Source organism: Kryptolebias marmoratus, linkage group LG16 (assembly GCF_001649575.2).
Source record: "Kryptolebias marmoratus isolate JLee-2015 linkage group LG16, ASM164957v2, whole genome shotgun sequence".
NCBI lineage: Eukaryota > Metazoa > Chordata > Actinopteri > Cyprinodontiformes > Rivulidae > Kryptolebias > Kryptolebias marmoratus.
In genome coordinates this window covers 24,856,061-24,870,326 of record NC_051445.1, presented here as the reverse complement: position 1 = coordinate 24,870,326, position 14,266 = coordinate 24,856,061, and the positions used below count along the sequence as shown (strand labels likewise).

At 42.3% G+C, this 14,266-nt stretch overlaps 1 protein-coding gene across 3 annotated transcripts in view; it reads left to right on the top strand.

The window, feature by feature from the left end:
• The first annotated feature begins 19 nt into the window (after positions 1-19).
• The window catches only part of rnf144b (ring finger protein 144B), a 16,919-nt gene continuing 2,672 nt past the window's right edge, over positions 20-14,266 (top strand). Inside the window, exons 1-7 of one of the 3 annotated variants that reach the window (XM_037980411.1) lie at positions 20-165; positions 4,607-4,865; positions 5,992-6,096; positions 8,428-8,488; positions 9,503-9,716; positions 11,167-11,296; positions 11,396-11,485. In XM_037980411.1, the coding sequence (XP_037836339.1) occupies positions 4,707-4,865; positions 5,992-6,096; positions 8,428-8,488; positions 9,503-9,716; positions 11,167-11,296; positions 11,396-11,485 (759 nt within the window). In that variant the 5' untranslated portion in view covers positions 20-165; positions 4,607-4,706. Of the gene's footprint in view, positions 318-4,606; positions 4,866-5,991; positions 6,097-8,427; positions 8,489-9,502; positions 9,717-11,166; positions 11,297-11,395; positions 11,486-14,266 lie in introns of all 3 variants that reach the window. The other 2 variants (XM_017413096.3, XM_025005298.2) reach the window with 2 other exon arrangements.

The window sequence follows — 14,266 nt, the reverse complement described above, 5'->3', positions numbered from 1 at the left end:
GAAAGCAGCACGGGTCCAGCGAATCAGGCCGCAGGAGCAGCCGGGAGGAGGAGAGCTCGGCGAAGGGCCGGAACTGCTTCCTGATGGGGACTGACCGCTGAGCCGGAGCCTCCACGCAGAGAGGAGCGCGTCGGGAGCCGACGGGCCGTTCAGGGATGTTCGTAGGTGTGCTTTCAGCTCGGAGTGTGGGTGAAAAAAGACGGGGTCTGGGGTTATGGTCGTGGCAGGCTGTTTGAAACGCATGTGTCCGTGCCGTACGAGCACCCACTGCGGATCTGGACTCGGGCTGCTCCAACACACACAGGTCCACAACAGAGGTAGGTCCTCCACCTTTCTGCCTCCACTTCATCCAGAATAAATGCAAGCGTCATGTACGCGTGGGTATGTGGATCTTGTCCGACCTGTTTGAAAGTATAACCTTAAGACTGAGAAGGATTTAGATATAGGCAAAACGTATTTTATTCCCAACTATACATTTCGGCATCAACCAGTCTTGGCATGCGTATTTATTCCCATTCCTATAACCTTACTTTCCTCATAATGCATTAATATGTGCAGGTTGTATCCCCTCCTTTTCTTCTCTTTAGACAGAAACACCCCCCCCCCCACACACACACACACACACACGCACACGCACACGCAGACATGCAGCAGTTTAAATGATGCCACATTTACACTTCTCCCAGCCGCCCTCCTGCAGCACAGAGGCTGTCTGTGTGGAGGCAGCAGCAGCAGCAGCAGCTTTTTTACTGGGCAGATCTCGTTTTCCCATCTCTGCCTCACTGATCAACAATGATGCTTTGATCCTCAGCCCTCCCCACCCTCCCCTTCAATGTCAGGAATGCCATCTAGACCTTGAACTGCCCGTTTCGCTCATCGGCCACTTCACACCTAAACACAAACACAAACTGTTGGCTCGCAGCTGGATTTTGATGAACAAACTGGTTTGACAATTGGGGCCTGGGATGAAATGTTCAAAGGCCTGGAATATCTTCAGAAAGGAGGTGTTTGTCACATCAGAACGGTCCTGACCTGTTGACTTGTTACCAAGCTCATCTCAAGCCCAACTTTGAACAAAAGCCCGATTTGTGACAGACTGGAGCAGAAAGAAGGCTGTTATTTTCCATGCGAGGCTCCAGGGTTGGGCATCAGCTCAGGCAGGACGGGACAAGCTGACACAGTTGTGGGATGACGAGTGGAATCTGCTTGGCTCGTCTTTGTGAAGGCAGTGCAGACGAGTGATGTGTGACGGTGCAGAAATGACAGCGAGTGTTGTTCTCCTCCACCTGGTATCTGCGTGCTAACTGCTGATCAATACGCCCTAAGAATAAATGAGCACCCAGTGAGGTCGATGGCGCCCGCATCGATTTTCCTGCCAACACCAACAGTGTGATGAAACCGAATGTTTGGGATGGGTGTGACTCCAGGAGTGTGTTTGAACACGGCAGCTTCCTGTGTCACCCGGTTCTCTGCCCATCTACCGTTCTTTACAGGATTAAATGCAAATCCCAGATTAGAACATCATTACTCGTTTTTTTTTTTTTTTTTTATTGAAGGATTATATTTTTGGAGTTTGGTGACTTTAGTTTCATTCGACACCAGATGAAGTTTAAGCATCTACACATGTTGGACTGTTTCAAAAATATGTCTGATAACCATTATACCCCTTTAAAGTGACAGTCCGGTCATATTTTAAACAGGCTCTCTGTGGAAAAGTTGCGAACGCTAAATGTTTTACCTGCTGCTGACAGCTTTTTGAACAACCTCCCTTTGGAGGAACAGAGTTTAAGGGAGCAATCACAGCAGCCCTGTTTAGTCCGCTTTAATCCAACTCTAGTTTGTTTGCCTAGAAAGTCCGGTTCGTTTGGGGAGGTGTGAACGTGCAATCGAACTCTGATGTGGACCAGAAAAGCGAACTCTGGTCTGCCTAAAAACCTCGGTCTCGGTTGGGTTGAAGTGAACTCTGGCGTGGTTCAAATGCATATGTGAACGCAAGTGGACTGAAGACCGCTCTAAAAGCAGGAAACAAACTATAGCACGTGGCATTCTGGGTAAATACAACCAAAACAAATGCGCGTTTCTACCACTAGCGGGAGAAATGGCTCATGGTCAGACGTGAAGTGAAGAGGAGGTAAAATGTTTGTTTGGCACATGTACCACAGACGAAACAGAAATCCTAAAACTGCTAGAATTTGACGCCACTCCATTTTTGTTTACTTTCCCAGAAGAAGGAAGTTTCGCTCGGTGTCTTCTTCAGAGGTTTTTGCGTTGTTTCCTTCAGTAGTTCTTGGTTTTGATCTGGCAAAAAATCACAGAGTTCTATGTAAAAAGTATCTTAGTGCAATATTGACAGAAGTGTAGAAGATTTATGAAATGACGTTTTTATGAACTGCTGTGGAAGTTTTGAGACTGGAGTTGTTTAGGACGACATCAGTCCACTTTGGTTTTGACCTTATTAGGACCAGCTGTTAGCTCATCTGTCCTGTCAGACGTAAACTCTATTGCTCTAAACTCGGGCTGTTTTTTTTAAAAGATTCCTACAACAAGAAAGCTATCGATTATTTACCTTTTTTCCACAGAACCCTCATCAAAATGGCCAGAATAGCACTTTATTGTCTGTCGGTTCGGCAGTCAGTCTTTTCCAGACTGAAGTGTTTCCCTCTCTGCCTAATCCTAAAAGATCTGTGGGGTTTTCATAAACAAACATCTTTCTTCTTGTCAAGCCGAACTCTCAGTTAAAATGGTGGATTTGTTTTGAACTTCGTCAGGAAAACGTCTCCAGCTTAATGTTGTCATGTTGAAGGATTAAAGGTGCAGCTCATAGCAAGTAGTGACATCTAGTGGTCAAGTTGGACATGGCCGCCATCTTTAAAAACTATCCACCTGCTCCAGAGCAGTGAATAAATTGCATCTATCGGGGGAAACAAGCAACTCCAGCATTTCTATGTTTCTTTTCATCACCATCTAATGTCTGTTTTATGTTTTTTGTTTCTCTGACCGGGTCCGTTCTTGCGGAGTTGACTGTTTTTAGCATTGCCCTTCACACATGCCCTCAGACTTCTCGCAGAACACTACCTCAGCAACTAATTTGTCTTCTTTCATTTTCTTTATTGTTGCCTAAACATTGTTTTAATTCCCTTTTTGCACTTCATTTGGCTGCTTCAAATATAGAAAAATCCACTAATTCAAGATATAAATGAATTACTAATGTGCTTAAAAACAGAATGTAATATAGTCTTCTTTTGTCATCTTATCACCAATTGAAAGCTTAGCTTGTACTTGGAGTAAATAAACAATGTTTGAACTATTTAGTTGAACTGATGCTTTTTCTTACAATAATTTATATAATATAATTTGAAGTCCTTTCCATCTGTTTTTGTTGTCATTTTTGCCCTTTTTTTTCATTGTGTGTTGAGGAATTTACTTAACTACTGGAGTCAAACAGACCTGCTTTTTTAGCACCTGTTTTTTTTTTTTTTTTAAACTAAGCTCTTACAATCGACAGGCAGTTCTTGCTGTCAGAATGAATGAAGATTTTCTGAGTAACTAAAAGGGTTGCTTGATACAGATATACGCCATGTTGCCAAAAGTATTCACTCACCCATCCAAATAATTGTATTCAGGTGTTCCAATCACTGCTATGGCCCCAGGTGTATAAAATCAATCATCTAGTTATGCAGTCTGCTTCTACAAACATGAGTGAAAGAATGGGTCGCTCTCAGAAGCTCAGTGAATTCCAGAGTGGTACCTTGATAGGATGTCACCTGTGCAAGAAGTCCAGTCATTAAATTTCCTTGCTACTACATATTTTACAGTCAACTGTTAGTGGTAATATAACAAAGAGGAAGTGATTGGGAACAACAACAACTTTGTCACAAAGTGATGGCCACGTAAACTCACAGAGGATGCTGAGGCACATAGTCACCAACGTTCTGCAGAGTCAGCAGCTATAGGGGTTGTTTTTCAGTAGTTGGGCTTGGCTGCTTAGTTCCAGTGAAATGAACTCTTAATGTATACCAAGACATTTTGGACAGTTTAGGGATGGCCCCTTCCTGTTCCTACATGACTGAGCACCAGGGCACAAAGCAAGGTCCATACAGACATGGATGAGTGAGTTTGGTGTGGAAGAACTTGACTGACCTGCACAGAGTCCTGACCTCAGCCCGACAGAACACCTTTGGGATGAATTAGAGCAGAGACTGTGAGACAGACCTTCTGTCCAACATCAGTGTCTGACCTCACAGATGAGCTTCTGGAAGAATGGTCAAAAATTCCCAAATACACTCCTAAACCTGTGGAAAGCTTCCCCAGAAGAGTTAAAGCTGTTATAGCTGCAAAGGGAAGGCCAACATCATATTAAACCCTATGGATTGAGAAATTGAGGGCATTCAAGTTCATATGTGTGTAAAAGGAAGCAAATGAATACTTTTGGCAATGTAGTGTACTTTTAACTGGATGGCATAAAGGGATGATGCAGGGAGTTACAAGCAGTAGAGTTGGTAAACTAGTCATCTTGAAGAGTTGCAGTTTCCAGTTATCTGAAGAGGAAGGGACCTGAAAGTGTTACGCAGATATTGAGTAAGTGAAGTTTTGTTTCTGCTTTTAGGAACATGAAGACCATAGATTCTCTGCATCGCCAGCAGAAGGCCTAAAAGCAGCCGGATTCCTCCCTCCCTCGCTCCTTCCCCTGCTTGCTTCACTCCACCATGGCCGGCAGGAGTCCCACCGTCAACCAGGAGGCCGGACATTCGTCTGCTGCTGACTCCGAGCTTGAACCGGAGGTCTTCTGCAAGCTGTGCCTCAGCCAGCAGCCAACCGCAGCCAGCAGGGAGCTGCAGAGCTGCAGGTGCATGTTCTGCACAGCGGTACGTACAGGTGATGGCCCCGGGATTCAGAGCAAAGGATGCTGCGAGTCGGGTATTCAAGCTGTTACAGGGATGAAACCTGAAAACTATGTTGCCTGTGGGAGAAAGTGTTTATCTCACATACTCTGAGCTTGTGCCATCTCACGATACTGAAGTGATCTAACGCCTGAAAGTTTCTTTTGGGTTCTTTTTATTGTGGCAGTGTTGCTGCTTTAAGACGATCCTTAAAATTGATCCTCTTTGTGGACAAATTCAGCATATTTCCATTTTAGTGAAATGAAGCGGTTTCAACCCCATTTTAGCTCTCCCTCACCTCTGTTCAATTGAAATTGTCCTTGGAATTCCCTCTGATGAGTCAGAGCTGCTGACAGTATTTACCAGCTTCCACCTCTGTCCACGGTTTCAGTTTCACTCCCGTTATGGGAACAGTAGTTCTATCTTTAGATGCTCCAATTCATCGCGTTCCTGTCTGGTACACCAAAACTGAGTGGATTCCCAGTAGTGGCAGGCAGGTGTTAATCTTTGACGAAGTTGCCAGCGTTAAACGCACAGGGCCGCACAAATGAGACACACCCACATACAAGGAGGAAGAGAGACAGACCAAAAAAACAGACCATTAACTCTGCTGTGGAAATCAGAAGTATCTGCAACGATCTGGTTTAATTGAGCAGACTGTTGCTTGTGTTCTTCCTGTTTTTGTCTCCGCAATGCCCATTTCAAGCTTTTGTCACAGGTTTGTTTTTCTTCCTCCACGGAAAAGTGATAGTCCAAAGCCTTTTTTTTTCTCTGTTCCTCAAAACTGTTTGCTTTTGTGCAATACTTTAGGTTCCTCTTGCCATTCCAGGTTTTATGGTTGAGGCAACATGTGACTTTTGATGGGTGGGGGCTGATAAGAAACGTGTCTATGTGGCGTTTAAATTGCCCCCTTTTTCATAACTACTCGTTTCCTGCCGTCTTTCTTTGTGTTTTGCATTTGTATTGTTTCCTGTCATATTGTGACGTGTGGTGTAACAGTCGTGACGCATTGTAGGAAGTGAGGACACAGTTCTGTTGGTGTTTGTGACACAATGTGGTCCTCTTCATTAAATATCCCTTCTAATTCTGTGTCGCTCTCCCCTCTGCTCAGTGTTTGCAGCAGTATGTCCAACTGGCCATAATGGAGGGCGGAGGGGCACCCATCACCTGTCCAGATATGGCGTGCCAAAAAAGTGGAGTGCTGCTCGACTCTGAGGTATGATGGAGATTAAAAAGAAGTACAGTGCGTTGCATGAGTATTCACTCTCCTCGGTAATCTTTCTGTTTCATTGCCTTCAGTCTAAAATCAAATGGATTTTAAATTTCATTCAAAGTAAGGAACCTACACAAACCTTTCACAGAGAAAAAATACTTTAAATAAATCTAAAACCTTTAAATCTGAAAAGTGGTGGAGCATGCTGTATGTATTCAAGCTCGTGTTTTGAAGCCTCAACTAAGACTTTCCAAAGCCACCTTTTGCAGCAATTAATTCAGGTAAATTTTCAGGTCATTTTATCTATATAGTGCCAGCTCGCAACAAAAGTCATCTCATGACACTGTATGAAAACTAACAAGTAACTAGAAGCACTCAGAGAGGGCAAACAGCTTGATTATAAAAATAGTGCGAGCCAGATCATAATCTGGATCACCATCAAAATGTATTCCATTGTTTTTTCTGCCACCCCCAACATTTCCTGAACATTTCATCCAAATCTGTTCATTAGTTTTTACCTGATCTTTGCTAACAGACAGACAGACAAACCAACGACACAACAGAAAACAGAACCTCCTTGGTGGAGGAAACAAAAGGGTCACATGTAGGAGCAGAGAGAAGTTTTTAACAAAGGGGTTACCTGTGACGTTGACCTTTGACCCCCATGAACCTTGAAATCAGTCATGATTACCTTTGACCTAAGAGGTGTCCAGCTGTGCAGTTTAACATTCCTGTTATAAAGTTACATAACAGGAATGTCCGTCCGTCCGTCTTGCTGGAAGGTGAGCCTCCATCCAGACTCAAACAGGTTTCCCTCTAAAATTTCCAATATGCCTTTTGCCATATTCCAACTGGTCTGCTTCATTTATTTATGTTTTTCTTTTAAGCCATGACTTCTTCCTGCCACTCTTCCATGAAGCCCAGCTCGGTGCAGCTTCTCGTGGTCCTATGGACATAATTTGACCCTTAGCTTAACCTCAGGCTTCAAGGGAAAGATGGTGATTAGTTACATATAAATGCATCACTTTTCAATTTTTATATTTTTTAGAATTATTCAAAACAAGTCTTCCCTCTCTTAACTTAGTTAATTTGGAGTATTTCGTGTAAAATTATTGATTATGATCAAACTGAAAATCTATTTAAACTCCAAGCTGTAGGCCAATAAAATAGAAAGATACTTTTGCAACCCACTCTAAATCAAAAAAGGAACCAAAATAAGATGCAAAAACATATCTGTTGATGATCAGAATCATGTAGTCAGCAATTTAAATTATTTTTGTAAATGTTGGTTATTGAATGTTCCCAGTTTTTTTTTTTTTTTTTTAAAGCTTCCACTTCTGTGTGGTGCAACTACACTTCTGAAGAAAGAAGAAGTTCCTTTTTCTGCATGGGGTTTTTAAAGTTTGGTAACTTTGAGCCAAACATAAAATTACATTTCTGAATAAATGTGTGTTGCTTTTGAGTTTAAAAACTAAAATGAAGCAATCACTGCCACAAAACAAAAAAATAAAAACAATACTACCAGCAGGAACCTTGCACCTGCAGGCTTTAGCTCAACGGAGCACAAGTTCATTAAGATCCATCCATAATCTGCCACTTGTTCTGTAGCTTGGGGGCAGCAGCTTGAGCAGGGAAGCCCAGACATTTCTTTCTTGTCCATCCCCGGAGTCCTGAGGCCATATAGCTTTTTAACTACCTTCGTGACCTCGGCCATGGTTATGGACGGACTCACCCTTAAGTGGCCAGACTGGGCTTCCTCCATGGAAGCGTTTGGTGGGATTGAGAAGGTCCTCAAAGCCTTCCACCGCCTGATGACATCACTGGTTGAGCAAACTGCTGCTTCCCCCGCCTCAGCCTCCTGATGGTTTGCCAGAATCTTCTCAGAGCCAATGGAGAGTCTCTATCCAAGGCCTCACCAAACGTCTGTCCTTGTGTCTCAGATTTAATTTTTCAAAAGTCTTATGTGGTGAAATTAAACAAAAGTAAAATAAAAGAGAAGGTGAAGAACTGTGACTTTAATCTGTTGCAGTACTTTTATTTGGTCTCTCCAGTTTAAGGTGTTTTAATGCAGCATACTGTTGTTGGGTAATGAGCTTTTCTTATTTTCTTAGTATCAGCTTCCTGGTTGCTAAATCTTTACCCCACCCTCCCCCCGGTACTTTAGGAGGACTTTAAAATTGTGACTTGAATTCTGCTGGGTTTTTTAAAGCTTAATCGTTGGTCGAGTAAATAAAAAAAAAAATCTAAAAATGCTGTTTGTTTTTAACTACAGAACCAGATCTTCACATTATCAAAGGTGTGAGCCTGATGTCTAGCTGTGCTCTGTGATTGCAGATATCCAGTTTGGCAGCAGCAGAACAGGTGGAGCTGTATCAGCGCCTGAAGTTTGAGAGAGGTAGGTATTAGTGTTGCATTCATATCCTCTTGGCTAATGACAGGCAGTGAGCTGGTTCAGCTTACACAAACACCCCCCCGCCAAGCGTTAGGGATGAAATATTGTGCTTCACAGAAACGTAACTTTATTACCCTCATTTTAGCTGAAGATTACCAGCAGAACAGAAACAATAAAGGATAATTGTCAGTGTTCTGGTAAAGGAGCTTTATCATGCATTCAGTGGTGACTGTTTTGTTGGGTTGTAAAAATCTTGGTGGTGGCACACAGCCTCTCAGGCCTGCAGTGCTGACCTAAGAGGCCAGACTTAATAGTTTTCTGTTGACATTTATGCTTTGTAAACCGAGGTATGTTGCTGTTATACCGGTCTTTTCCAGTCGAACAGCAACAGTTCTGTGTGAAGCCAGTAAAAGTTATTGTTTACTCTGGCTATGACTCATGAGAGTCGTAGAAGTAAAAATAAGTCCAAAGTTCATGCTGCTTTGTGGCTGTTTGCTTTCATTTTGATCAGCAATAACTGTATGAGCTGGTAAACGTCTGTCAGATAGTATTTGTATATAAAAAAATATTTTAATCATTTACATTATGATTCTTATTCTCAAGCTTCCTAATGAATTATTCATTGCTTTCAAAGGTAATCAGTTAAAAATCAGAAAAATAAATTTAAAACATTTTTAGCCACTCTATAAAGGCTATGATTTGTAATTTTTTCCATTTACCTTTGCAGTTCAGCAGCAAACTAATTTTATATCGAGTTTAAGTCCTTCTAGTCCAAGTCTTTCTGTAATGTCACTCTTTTGACCAACATCTTAGCATGTTAGCATCATGCTAATGTGTTAGCATGTAGGTCTTAGCACTGTTTTGCTAAACAGGAGCTCACATCTTCCAGCTAGAGTTTGAATCAATGTTGGGTTTTCCCATTTGCCTGTTTTTTTAAAATTTTTTTGCAGTTTGGCACAAAACGGGACATCACACGACCAAAGGCTGCATAAGTTTTCCTTTCTTTGTACTCTGCAGGAGTGAAGCTTGACCCCAGCAAAGCTTGGTGCCCGGTGCTTGAATGCCAGGCGGTATGCAGCGTCCAGCCGAGCACTGAGGGCCAACCTGGCGCCGTGGCGTGCCCGACATGTCAGACCGTGTTCTGCTCCGGCTGCAGAGGTCTCTGGCAGGACGGCCACGCCTGCCCCGAGCAGCAGCCCATGATATTGTCCTCATTGTCTAATGGAAGCAGGTCAGTCCGGCAGTTTGGTCCCAGAGGGAGCCTTTAAAGAAACACAGCTGTACACCAAGCTTTTTGGAAACTTTATAACTGCAATGATCAGTTTTGAATGGTATTTAATTAAAGAAGAAAAAAACCGTGCATCCCTTGTACAGTTCTAATTGGCTTTCTGTAGAGAATCCTCATGATATTACTGCTTCCACTTCATATAAAAAGACTGACTGTTGCTGGAGCAGGGTATTTACAGCACACTGAATGGATTATTGAAGTGATTTGTAGTTCATTGCCCCCAGTAGTGCCCCTGTGCTAAACAAATACATTATTTCTCTTGTTTGGTAATCCACAGCAGAGGCTTTGGTGCTCTTGTACAGCTACATAGTCAGTAAGTTGTAGCTCTGCCAGACTGACTGATGTCATCTGGGAGCCTCTGAATTTTATTGGAATTCCACTGTCCTTGTGCCAAAGGGAGGAAGAGGAGGAGGCTGGAGGGGGGTGCAGAGCGAGAAAATTCATCGTACAGCACGAGTTTGTGTGCTGCAGTGAGAAAACACTGCAGTGAAGAGAGGGGGAAAAAAATGGAAACTTTTCTGAAGAAATTTTGAAAGGCGCAAACGTATCTATGGCTCAAAATTCCAGGGTACAATCAGCTCTCTTCTATAAATATTAATAGTGTTTTGAGAATTCCTTTTGCTATAAAGATTGTGGGAATAAGAGGAGTTTATTTGCCCAGGTTTTGGAAAGATTAGACAGTTTGAACTCCCACTAAGTTGAACATTGTCAAAATTCCTGAAACTTACACTGTGTACTAAAAACAGTAAAACATGTCAAAATGCCAGTTCGGTCACATAAAGTATAATGTTTGCGGCCCATTCAGACTTTGAATGATGTTTATGATTTTTTTTATTAAGCTTCAAAGAGTGCTAGGCTTTCTCACTCATTCCTCCAAATCCCATTATTGCCTATGTAGTTTCCTTTTTACAGATTTCGTCTGCGCCACATGATATACTGCTACCATAAGTCATAGCACTCTGTTACCGATTAGGACGGATGTTTTTATGTATACTTTGCATGGGGATTTCCAAAACCCGTGGGAGGAGCAGCAAATCAAAAATCGTGATGGAAATTTGTGGTGTAGTAGATCTGTCGCCCTTGGCTCTATCTTACATTTTAGGATCTTTTTTTTGAGGGGGGGTGTTTTAGTCCTTGCGGATCTTTTAATTTGTGGTTCAAATTTAGGGATTTAAAAAAAAAAAAAAAACCCTGATCTTTTTGAACCTCAAAAACAATAGAAGATACTGCTCTGCTCTGTACTTGGGAAGTCCTGCTCTCCAGAATAATTAACCCAGTTCGGAGTGAGTCTTGACCCCTCACTCTGCCGCTAAATAAAGATCTCACACGTTGTCTCAAGACTCCGTGCTCCCATTAACTCCAGTCCCAATGTGTCTTTCTCCTGCTCCGACAGTGACGCGGACGTGTCCATCAAGCAGTGTCCCATGTGTGGCATCTACATCGAGAGGAACCAGGGCTGTGCTCAGATGCTGTGCAAGAGCTGCAAACACACCTTCTGCTGGTACTGTCTGGAGAACCTGGACGTGAGTGTTGCCCCTGCAGCCGAACTCGCTCGTATGACGCACGCTTTTAGACACGAGGTGTGCTGACCAACCATCTAACTTGTGGTTGTTTAAACGCAGGGTGACATCTTCCTGAGACATTATGATAAGGGGCCGTGTAAAAACAAGTTGGGACACTCCAGGGCCTCTGTTATGTGGAACAGAACACAGGTGAGGCAGTCTACCTGTCAGCCGGGCGAACACTGAGTATTCATTTCAGGCTTGCGGTGGGGTCGTCATGATCTGAGCGGATTAGCTCCGTATCTCGCTGGGCTGTGACTGCCGGAGACTAATTTGTGAGGAAAATATGCAAACTTTCCAAAGGAGTCCCACTGAATTTTTGAGTGTGTGCAGCTGCGAGTCGTGAGGCTGCATTTTGCGTAGCCTGTGTTTGAAAATCACAACTGCTTTGAGAGAAAACTTGTTGCACAAATATTTGGAACACTTTCGAAACTCAAGCGACCTCTGCGACACACGCCAAGAAACTGAGAGCCCTGCAAAAATCACACGACTCCCTTTGAATTTACCTTCCCTCCTTTCATCAGCTGCTACATTAATGGCTAAATGTTCAGCTAAAGACCTGTAATGTCTGAGCCAACTTGCTGTCTGGTGTTTGTTTTCCACCAGTGCGTCGAAGAAATCTGGAATTGGACTTTAAACTGAGATAATGCCAGCACTAATCCCAAATCTTCATGCACTGAACAAGATGATTACAGTTGGGCACCCTGCCTCCTTTCTTTCTGCTTTTCCCTGCTTCAGTGGCATTATTACCTCATGATCAGTATCGAGGTCTCTGTGCCTCCCTTGTTTGCTGTATATGTTGCTAAGTGTCTGGAGAGTTGAAATACAACAGCACAGTTGTTCCTGTCAAAACACCTAATCGCTGTGGTTACACCCTGGTTTAACAGGTCTTCTAAAGTTTACACTCTGATTGCCTAAAGTTTTTTTTTCTTTTTCTTTTTCCATAGTGACATTAGTAGTTTCCTCTGGGTACTGTTGTTTTGCCAGTACAAGTTGTGTCAGTACAACACTTATGTTGTGAGTGTATTAAACACAGTCTAATTTTAGATCTAACACAATGAGCACCGGCCCTTGATAGCCCCATCCGATGAGGTGGATAAGCAGACATGACCTGTTTATGTTCTCGTGTAAAATAAAAAGCTTTGGGACCTTTAGATGGAGCTGTAGAGCCTAGAACAACCTCCAAGGTTCATGCATATCACAACATCAAACATCTGGTCCTTATCAGGCTTCAATTTGAAGTAAATACAACCCAATATATTTGTTTATATTTTATGTGTTAACATTTATTTAACAAGGATTAAATCTTTCATGTGTTCATGGCTCATTTGACAGCACCTTTCAGATTAAGGTGTAGAATTTCACACATTCGTTTTTCTTCTTTTTCAGATAACTCGGCTTTAGTTTTCTTAAGAGAATAGCTTGTTTAACTGGGTACTATTTCACTGGGGTCCGGGCTCAAAATTGTGAGAAAAAAAGGTGAATTGTCAGTTGCAGTTTCACTGAATTGAGTCTTTGTACCCCACAAGATGTACGGCGGTGTTTTGAGTGGCCGCTCTTTGAAAAATCACAGCCTGTTTTTGTGTGCAAGGGCTTGCAGGACTGTATTCCAGGCCGTAGACATTATTTTGTTGACAGCATCGAACCCGTTTCAGCCCTCTTTGTACCCACCTCTACTCTGAGGCCTTCACAGAGCGCCTGGCTTTATACTGACAATAAATGGACTCTGGTTGCACTAAATTTTAGTTAAGGTTATCAGATTAAAGGGGGCTGATTAAAAATGCATGGCACACTTTTCAGATTCGTATTTGTAGAAAATGTTGAATTTCCCACCTCACCTTTATGCTCTACTTTGTGTTCTTTCGCATAAAATCCCAGTAAAATACTTTTAGTAGTTTGTGTAGATAGTGTGGCAAAATGTGGAAAAGTTCAAGTGGTGGGAATACTTTTTTAAGGTACTATATGTCAGTGTGTGTATACAGGTGATTAGTTATCCAGGTCATGTTAATCCTAAACCCATGAACAGCTGGTATATTTTGTTCCACATTTGACACGTTGGAAGACATCTTGTCCAAAAGGCGTCCTTGGTTTCGATGACTAATGGGAAAGTTTGGCCTGTGGCAGAAAAACACTCAAACCACTCATACACGCCTACTTACCTCTCAGGGAAAAGGGACATTCTGTAGGGAACAATCGTTTTAGACAGGATGAGAGGTAAAACATTCACAAAAACTAACAAGCGAAATCCATCTACTCAAACAAAGCAGTTTTATCTGCACGAAAGAATTGGTTTGAACTTTCCAGCTGCACGTACCACATGATGTGAACGCTGACACATTTAGGATAAGAAGTATTGTGATTTCTCAGTGTCAATTTGTCAAACCTGCCGTGCAAATCTTTAGTTAAAACTACAACATTGAGAGCCTCTGTGACTCATGCGGAAGATATTGAGAACCCCCCGAGAACGTGTCGCGCCGTTTTGGAGACTTGTTCACCGACGGTTTCAGCCTAGTCAGATACTTACTTCCACTGCGCTGCCTTGTTCTTTTTTAGAGAGAAGAGGCTTTCTCCTGGTAACCCTTCCAAACAAGTCAGACTTGTTTAAACTTGTTTTCAGCTGAACTGTCTCAAACTCAGACTCTACAGGCCTCAGGCAGAAGTTAAATGTTTGAGATGGAGCACTTAGTGTAGGCTTTAAGAAATCCTTGCAGCATTTCTTTGTATTTTCTGAGGCCAATATTACTTTTTGTACTCCAATATTACTTTTTGTACTCCTAATAATGTATTTACTGTACAGGTGCTGGTCATAAAATTAGAATATCATGAAAAAGTAGATTGATTTCAGTAATTCCATTTAAAAAGTGAAACTTGTATATTATATTCATACATTACATACAAACTCATATATTTCAAATGTTTATTTCGTTTAAT